General features: G+C 48.6%; 2 protein-coding genes across 2 annotated transcripts; one reads left to right on the top strand and one right to left on the bottom strand.

The window, feature by feature from the left end:
• Positions 1-782: 782 nt before the first annotated feature.
• Positions 783-1,897, top strand: LOC103699375 (chlorophyll a-b binding protein of LHCII type 1-like). The gene has a single exon (XM_008781419.4). The coding sequence runs from the start codon at positions 886-888 to the stop codon at positions 1,684-1,686; it is 801 nt and encodes a 266-aa protein (XP_008779641.1). The 5' UTR covers positions 783-885; the 3' UTR covers positions 1,687-1,897.
• A 4,227-nt stretch (positions 1,898-6,124) lies between these two features.
• Positions 6,125-6,757, bottom strand: LOC120112011. The gene has a single exon (XM_039130589.1). It carries the CDS (start codon positions 6,755-6,757, stop codon positions 6,125-6,127), a length of 633 nt encoding a protein of 210 aa, XP_038986517.1.
• Positions 6,758-8,924: the final 2,167 nt, after the last annotated feature.

Here is an 8,924-nt window from a genome sequence, read left to right as displayed (position 1 = left end):
AATTCAAGAAGAAGACATTCTGTTTTGAAGCTGCAGAACAGAATAAGTCGATTATAAGTTGCTCATTTTCTTGGAAGTTGTTCACCCCAACTCTCCATATATACTCTCTTAGCTATTCAGGCATAATAAAGTAAATAAAGAGCTTAGAAACCGCCATGTGTTTGCTGCTAAGGATTGCAACCGGGCTCTAGAAGCTAATAAATTTATGAAATTTATGCATAAAACGTTCTTTGCTTCAGCGTCCTTAAAATCATTTCTCCTTTCCTTCTCATTCCAAGTTAAGGGTCTTATATTTTGGTGCATCAAATCTTAAATCCAGCGGCTGGGAATTATTTTGCACTCTTTTTATGTGTGTGGTCAGGTAGGAGTGATTCTTTTCCCTCTCTCTCTCTTTTTGTTAAGAGAATAAGTTCTTTTCAGTCATGCTAACCAGATATCGGTAAACTCTGGAAGAGTTTTCGTCGGCGAAGGTTTTGCGTCCACCATTCTTATTGGCCTACATATCACCACGTTATCCAACTCCAGATTTCCAAGGATATTTCGATATGGAAAGATGACTCATGGTCAGCAGCAAGCCAAAATGGAAACATTCCACCACCACTTACGAACTCAGTTAATAATATCTCACTCAGGTTGTGGCTCATAATGCGCCAACTGTTCGACCTAATCTAAACCACAAAACCCTATCAGCCAATAGAAAGAAAGGCATAGATTTCCCGGGATAAGGACTCCTACCTCTTTCCATCCCTCCCCACTGCCTTCATCTATTACTAATACCCCCAGCCACCCACCCCATCACCCCCAGAAAGCACTTCTCCTCCGTCTTTCTCCTCCTGCTACCAGTCACACGAGACAAGACTCCTTCCTCCCTTTCTCCATCCAACCATGGCTGCCACCATGGCCCTCTCTTCCCCCTCGCTCGCCGGCAAGGCTGTGAAACTCGCCCCCTCGGCCTCCGACATCATAGGCGAGGGCAGGATCACCATGCGCAAGAGCGTCGGCAGGCCCAAGCCCATCGCCTCTGGCAGCCCCTGGTACGGCCCCGACCGTGTCAAGTACTTGGGCCCGTTCTCCGGTGAGCCTCCCTCCTACCTCACCGGCGAATTCCCTGGCGACTACGGGTGGGACACTGCCGGCCTCTCGGCCGACCCTGAAACCTTCGCCAAGAACCGTGAGCTCGAGGTCATCCACTGCCGGTGGGCCATGCTCGGCGCTCTTGGCTGCGTCTTCCCGGAGCTTCTCGCTCGCAATGGCGTCAAGTTCGGTGAGGCCGTCTGGTTCAAGGCTGGTGCCCAGATCTTCAGTGAGGGCGGTCTGGACTACTTGGGCAACCCCAGCCTGATCCACGCCCAGAGCATTCTGGCCATCTGGGCCTGCCAAGTTATCCTGATGGGCGCCGTGGAGGGTTACCGGATTGCTGGCGGGCCGCTCGGCGAGGTGACCGACCCTCTGTACCCCGGCGGTAGCTTCGATCCTCTCGGACCGGCCGACGACCCCGAGGCCTTTGCGGAGCTGAAGGTGAAGGAGATCAAGAACGGCAGGCTGGCCATGTTCTCGATGTTCGGGTTCTTCGTGCAGGCCATCGTCACCGGCAAGGGTCCGTTGGAGAACTTGGCCGACCACTTGGCTGATCCCGTCAACAACAACGCTTGGGCCTACGCCACCAACTTTGTACCCGGCAAGTGAATCAGCTAGTGTGTGCTGCTCGGTTTGGAGTTTCTGCTGTCGTATCGTTTGGATTTTTAGATCGCTGGTGATGTGCATTAATCTTGTGCAACGTCGACATGTACTTTTAATTGTTAACGTTTAATCCTCCCCTAAATATTTAGAATGGTTCACGTTGTCCAAGCATTAATTCATCCATATATAATTAACAAAACCTGATGTAAGTTGGGTATAGAGTAGCTGATATAAGCATAAAACTTGATGTTGTTTGGAGTCTGGTAAGTGGAGCAGCTTGTAGCTCAAGTTTGCAGATACAGGCTAGCTCACTTGTTAGGATACTTGCAATCCAAATTATACAATTAATTAAGTTGCTCATTGAGCTACAACTTCAAGCTATCCTATAACAGGTATCTTAATAATAATATAAAAGAATTTTTCCTCTTTCTTTCCCCTCTTTTTTGCTCAGCCTCCTTTGTCGTTGTTGCCCACACTTGCACCTCTATACTATCGTGCACCGCCTCTAGCGTTCGCCCTATCTCTTTCCTTAATCTTCTATACTATCCTTAGGCCTGCACTTTCACGAATTCTCTCCCTATGGGCATCCAGGTCTATGCCTAAACCCTCGTCATTGATAGTTTTGATGTTGTTCTTTGTTCAGAACATCCTCATCTTTGTTTATGTCAACTGCACCAACTTCGCGTCTACTCTTAAGATATTCAATAGAATTTCTGTCAGAGATCTTTATTTTTTTGAACTCTTTTCCAAATAAAAGAAGCGAGCATCCTTTTAAGTCAATTACTACAATATAAGATGCAATGAGATTTGAGTTGCAGTGCAGGTTCAACTACACGGCTCCAAACAACTCCTACATATAGGCCAGGAAGTATCCTTTTAACAGGAAGCACTCCTAAACCAAGCCGATGCTAGGTCCAATTTGCAAATGTGATAGGATATTTAGGGAAAATTATTGTCCTCAATAAGTATATTTAATTTCAAGGTAACATGTCATAAATTGTTTTTGTCACCAACCATTTTATCCCTGTTTTACGATTACGTCGTACAAGGAGTTTTTTTCTTTTTCCATTAACCATTTTATCCCCATCTAATGATTACAATGATTTTTTTTTTTTTTGAAAAGGCAAAAATAACTTCATTTGATATGACTACCACCCGACCCACCGCCTCCTCCCAAATAGAGCACGTCGAGAGCATGGTCTCAGGGCAGGATGTCCTCATCCCCTTCTCCAGCGCGACCCTTCCCTACTATCTTCCCTGCCCCCGCATTTGTTTACACTACTTTCAAACCATGGTGTTTTAGAGATTGATCAAATAATAAGTTTCAAAAGCCCTCCAGAACTGACCGAGTAGTAAATCTTCAAGTGGGTTGTGCGATACAAACTGAAACGCTAAGAGTATAGACCAAATGATTGTGCTGTAAACCGAGAGGAATGAGAGCATTTGGTCTAGGATGAGGTCTTTAGTGAAGCAAAGTCTAAGGATATTGATTACCATATCCATAACCTAGGAGTAGTAGTCAAACTACCCAAAAAGTGCAAAAAATGGTGACATTATCATGCATGATAATAGTGGGATATGTGGCACACTAGCAAGGACAAGAGTGAATTGAGTAAATGGCACCCATTCTACCGCAACCTAGGATGTGAATGAGCCACTACTTACTATGTATAGCAATAGTGGCCAATGTGGCACATAATGGCAAGAAGAAGTGTCAAAGCAACCGATAAGAGTTACTTATAAATATCATATTATAATACTAAATAAAGGATCCTTTCGACATCCAACATATCAACAAATTCTATTTTATCATAGCTTTACTTTATCTCGCACTTTGTTTACCAGCAGGACTCAACCTTAGAAGTAGCTTTAACTTACTGTTATCCTAATGAAGCCTAGCTATTAGGATTTATCTTTCACGAGCGATGGTGTAATGGTGGCAAAAGTCCTTGAAGATCAAAGTACTTGGATTCATGCTATTCTCATATCCTTTCTTTGATCACCATCTTTTCAGCTGCTCTAACATTGGTGGTGCGCCCGTGTATTCATCAACCTTTTCACCATTGACTTGTTAAACAAGCTCTCTAGCATGTGCATCTCCTTAGGCGGTATGAGGAAAGTCTTATGCCAACACCGCCACTCCTCCCACTACCTCCTCCGAGACCTCCACCCTCTCCGACCTCGAGCATCTCCACTGCATTAGCAGCAGCCCTGGCGGCACCATCTAGATGGTCCAATATCATCCCACCAGCCAAATCTACACCCTCAATCCCCAGCCAAACGAACCCTAAAGAGTAACATAATCCGTCCATCTGAGAGGTGATTCATGTTATCCCTCAAAACAGGGATTCGTCATGATCCACAATTCTCCCACCACTATTAACTTTGTGTTCAAAAACAGAGTCGGCTCCTTAAAAACTCCTCGCCATGGGATATTATTGGGCAGTAAGGTGTTCAAATCTCTCGGCATCCAAACACCACCTTCACGCGCATGCAGATGCGCGCACTCGAACAATCATTCCGCCATGCATGGGCTTGAAAAAGGAAAAGAGAAAAATAAAGGAACAAGCTATGCAAGTATCTTCGCTTGGCATAAGAACTTCCTGTGACTGACCAGTAGATAGGTTCAAGTCCTATCTTTATACAGCAGCAGCATCAAGTAAAATGCAAGCTAACCAACATCTATTTGGGATGTTTGAACTGATTTCAGACTTGTTTTATATCCTCCAGCTCCGGACTTTTCATCACATAGTGTCATCTATAAAGCCTGACTTACCCGAAGCATCCAACTGTCAGATATATCTCAAGGACCATAGAGCCTTTGACCACCTCACCGTGTAAATTGCAAACTGGAGCGCTGTACAAGGGCCCATCCAAAGAACCATAACAGCCGACGGATATAAAAATGACAAGACCTTAAAAATTACAACCACCGGGGAGCTACCTATACAGTTTAACTACATAATCAATTCAATTGAGTCCATCTGGGGTTGAAAATCCAAAAGAAAAAACCAAGTGTAATCTCATGCAACAAAAAATAACAATTTCCCCTGAGTCCATCTAGATCGTTTAGCAAACATTGTCCATTCTACTCAACCAGCTTCATGCAACAAAAAATAACAATTCCCTTGAGATTGCCGGCACTGGTAATCTCATGCCAAATCGAGTGAAATGAATATGTAATTGGCTAACCCAGCTGATATCTAGGAATTTAAGAATCAACATGCTACATATACTTGCGAATTTCTTCTATAGAATTTAAGATAACAGCTGGCATGCATAAGTATGAAGAACAATGCATTTTAGGCTGACTGCCCATGGAGAATGTTGTTCCTCATAAAAAGAGTAAACTATAAAACCTAGCAATCTGGACCCGATCCACATGACTGGCCTAGACATCTTGGCCCAAAACAAAAAAAAGTGGCACATTCCGCGCACGAGCCTGGAGAGAGAGGAGGACTCCCGATGGGAGCCTTCTTCCTTCCGATCTTGTCAGATGGAATCCGACTCTAGGTCGGATTCTGGTCACGCCTGAGGTTTATTTAGAGGCGCTCCCCGGTTTCTATTCCACCTCACCGGAGAACTGGTCTTAATCGAAGCTCGCCGCCCAGCGTTTCCCTTGATTCTTCATTTCGAGTGCTGATTACCTTCTCATCATTGTCGCAACCAATCCTTGCTGGAAAACTAGGTAAGGACTCGGCCCCCTTGAGCTACCCTTTCTCTCTTTCTTCCGGGGTCATTAGGAGCTCCAACGTGGGTCGATGATTGCCGGATTTTGGCCAAGAAGGGGGGATGCTCTGCTTCCCCTATTTTTGGAAACGAACCTCTGCTTTGCTTGTTTCCGACTGGTTTCACCCCCGACGACAAGCACAAGGGGCTCTCTCTGGTGCCCCACGACGGCTTATGTCCATGGCTGGAACTCTGGCCGCCTGGGTGCCATGGATTCCACAATTTAAAGGGTCGAAACTCCTATTTATTTGATGGGTTTGGTGATGCCAATCATCGCCAATCGTCGGCCGTCCGTTGGCCGGTTGTGGGTCCCTTGACCCCATGCACCACTACAATCACTATTTTTGCTTTAAATCCGGTCGGCCAATCACCAAATTGCTGGTAATAGTGTCTCCCCTATTATGATACTTCTTTCATTTTGCCGGTCATCGTCGGGCGTGGCACCTCGCCGCCACCGCCAAGGTCGTCGGCTGTTGGGGGTCATCGATCATGAGCACTGTTGACGACCTTCCTTTATTTCGAAAAGGATGGAGGGAAGGAGAGAGGGCTTCACAGTTCTCTTTTTTTCTTCCCTTATTTTCTCTCTTCTTTTTTTTTTTTTTTTGATGAAACGGGTATTTCATACAACACGGGTACGAATACACCCAATAGAGTCAGAAAACAAAAGGCTCCGAAGAGCTCCGGGCAACTCACACTCGCCTGACCATAGGGTACCTCATGAGTGGCTCGCAACATATGCCGCCACCCAATCGGCCGCCCCATTGGCCTCGCGATATACATGCATGGCCTGGAACCTAATCTCCCTCGCCATATCCCAAATGTCACGGATCAGAGGGTGAACTCCCCCATAGCTGCACGAGCCCTTTCGGACCCAACTAATCACAGTAGCAGAATCACCCTCTAACAGGACTGAAGTCGCCTGAAGCACACGCCGCACGTAGCACATACCCATCCAGGCTGCCCGCAGCTCTGCCCCAGGGACCGAAGTGTCAAAAATCTGACATCCCCCTGCCACCACCACACCAGAGCTCGGCCCCCTGATAACAAAACCAGCCCCTCCTCTCCTACCTCCATCCAAGACTGAGCCATCAAAATTGACCTTGAGGAAACTCGGGGGTGGGGGCTCCGAGGTAAAAAATACCCTATGTGAAGCTGCCGAAGCAGAATGGGGGCCCCAGATATCCCGAGCTATCAAAGGTCTATGGCCTAAGTCTACATGTATAATCTCTGCTGCCTGAGCACTGGCCCGCTCCATCACAAAACGCGGTGACGGCCTACCCTCGCCAAAAACACGGGCATTCCTGGCCAGCCATATCTGATAAGCTGTACAGGCTGCCCGAATAGCCATGCTGCGCATCGGAGGGGCGCCCGCCCATCTCTGAACCCTCTCCAAAAAACAGTCCCTCCGACTCCACGCATCCTCCGGAGTCCCAGTCAGCCTCCAAACATCCCGCGCCCGATCGCACTGGAAAAGGGCATGATCCACCGACTCATCCTCCCCACAATCCGGACATAGAGGAGAGAGGCTCACTCCTCATCTACTCAGCACTGAACACGTCGGCAAACACTCCCAAGCCACCTTCCAGAGGAAAAGAGCAGCCCTCTGGTGTAGCCCAACCCTCCACACCCAGCCACAATCTAGGCCTGGCACTGACTCCCGCTGAATAACTCGGGAAACATCACCAACCCCGACACTCGCTCTGCAAGTAGTGCTCCAGACCCTGACATCCGGACCTGCAGAAACCGGAATGGGAAGCGCCCGAACCCGCTCTGCCAAATGCTCTCTAAATAGCTGGTCAAGCCTATCACCATCCCACTCTGCCGCCCCCGGCCTGAGAAGGTCGGAAACCCGGAGTCCCTCTGCCCCCGATCCACTAAACATCGTCGGCCATAATCTCAAAGGGAGCGCATCCACCCACGAGTCCTCAGTCACGTCAATACTCCGTCCGTCGCCAATCAACCATCTAGTATGAGCCAAGGCCATCGGCAAGTGCCGCCCAATCTCTCGCCATATAAAGGAAACTCTACGGCCCCCTACCGCCTGTGCAGTAAATCCCGCACGACCGTATCTAGCTATCATGATCTGGCTCCAAAAACCCTGTGGCTCCAAAACGACCTGCACTGCCCGTCGCGCCAGTAGAGCCTCGCGCCGCGCCTGGAGTGACTGCACCCCTAAACCACCCTCCCGCAGTGACAAACATACCCTCTCCCAGGCCATCAAATGTACTCCGCGACCTCCCCCACAGGAGCCCCATAAGAACCTCCTCATGAGCCTCTCAATCTCCTCCAGTACCGTCTTCGGCACAACAGAGTGTGCCATCAGATAAATAGGCATAGAGCATAGGACTGACCTGATCAGCGTCAATCTGCCCATCATAGAGAGAGAGGACACTCTCCAACCCTCGAGTCTGCTCCGCACCCTCTGCACCAAGGTAGAGCACTCCGCCACCCGCAGCCTCCTCCCTGTAAGGGGGACCCCCAGGTAAATCAGGGCCCCCTCCTCCTGCATCCCTAGGATCGCCCTGACCTCCCGTCGCACCCTCCGCTCCGTGCTCGGACTGAAGTGTATGGCTGATTTTTGGATATTGACTCTCTGCCCAGACATCTCGCAGTACTCTGTCAAGACCCTCCGAAGGGCTCTCGCATCAGTCTCTCTCGCCCGAGTGAGCAAGAGGCAGTCATCTGCAAACAATAGGTGAGAAATGGGGGTGCCAGGAGCTGGACTATAGGCGACCAACTCCCGGTTCCCACAAGCAGCATGCAAAGCACGAGAGAGTACATCAGAGCAAATAATAAAGAGATACGGGGATAGTGGACAACCCTGACGCAGACCCATAGTAGCTCGAAAGAACGGCGATGGCGTGCCGTTAATCAAAATAGAGAAGCTGGGCCTCTGCACACATCCCAAAATCCAGTCAATCCAAATCTGGTGGAACCCAAAGCTCTCCAGCGCCCGCCGAAGAAAATCCCACCGTATCCGGTCATAGGCACGCTCCATGTCCAACTTCACAGCCATCAAACATCGTCTCCTCGAGGCACGCACTAGGTCCCCCATCAGCTCCTGAGCTAGCAGAATATTATCAGAAATACTCCTCCCGCCCACAAAAGCTCCCTGCTCCTGGCTAATAATCCTCGGTAACATATCCTTCATCCTCCCCACTAAGATCCTCGCGACCACCTTGTACAAGGTAGTGCATAAACTGATGGGTCTATAATGACTCGGCTCTGAAGCATCCAGACGCTTCGGTATCAATGTTATAAAGGTGGCCTTCCACTCATCTGCCATCACCGACCGACTAAAATAAAGCTGTACTGCCTCCACCACACCCCTCTGAATGATGTACCAATACCTCCGAAAGAAAAATGGTGGGAATCCGTCCGGCCCTGGGGCCTTATCCTCAGCAAGACTCCATAGCGCCTCCTTCACCTCCATCTCTGACATGGGTCGAATCAAAGCTGCATTTTCTGACTCCCCAATGCTAGCCCTCGACCTGGGAATGTGACCTGTAACATAT

This window comes from Phoenix dactylifera, chromosome 9 (genome assembly GCF_009389715.1).
Source record: "Phoenix dactylifera cultivar Barhee BC4 chromosome 9, palm_55x_up_171113_PBpolish2nd_filt_p, whole genome shotgun sequence".
Classification (NCBI taxonomy): domain Eukaryota; kingdom Viridiplantae; phylum Streptophyta; class Magnoliopsida; order Arecales; family Arecaceae; genus Phoenix; species Phoenix dactylifera.
Note: the sequence above shows the minus strand (reverse complement) of the source record. Positions and strands in the feature narration are given on the sequence as shown.

Excerpts from the sequence above, each read along its gene's own strand:
- LOC120112011 (XM_039130589.1), bottom strand. The coding sequence starts at position 6,757 with ATGGCTATTCGGGCAGCCTGTACAGCTTATCAGATATGGCTGGCCAGG.
- LOC103699375 (XM_008781419.4), top strand. The coding sequence starts at position 886 with ATGGCTGCCACCATGGCCCTCTCTTCCCCCTCGCTCGCCGGCAAGGCT.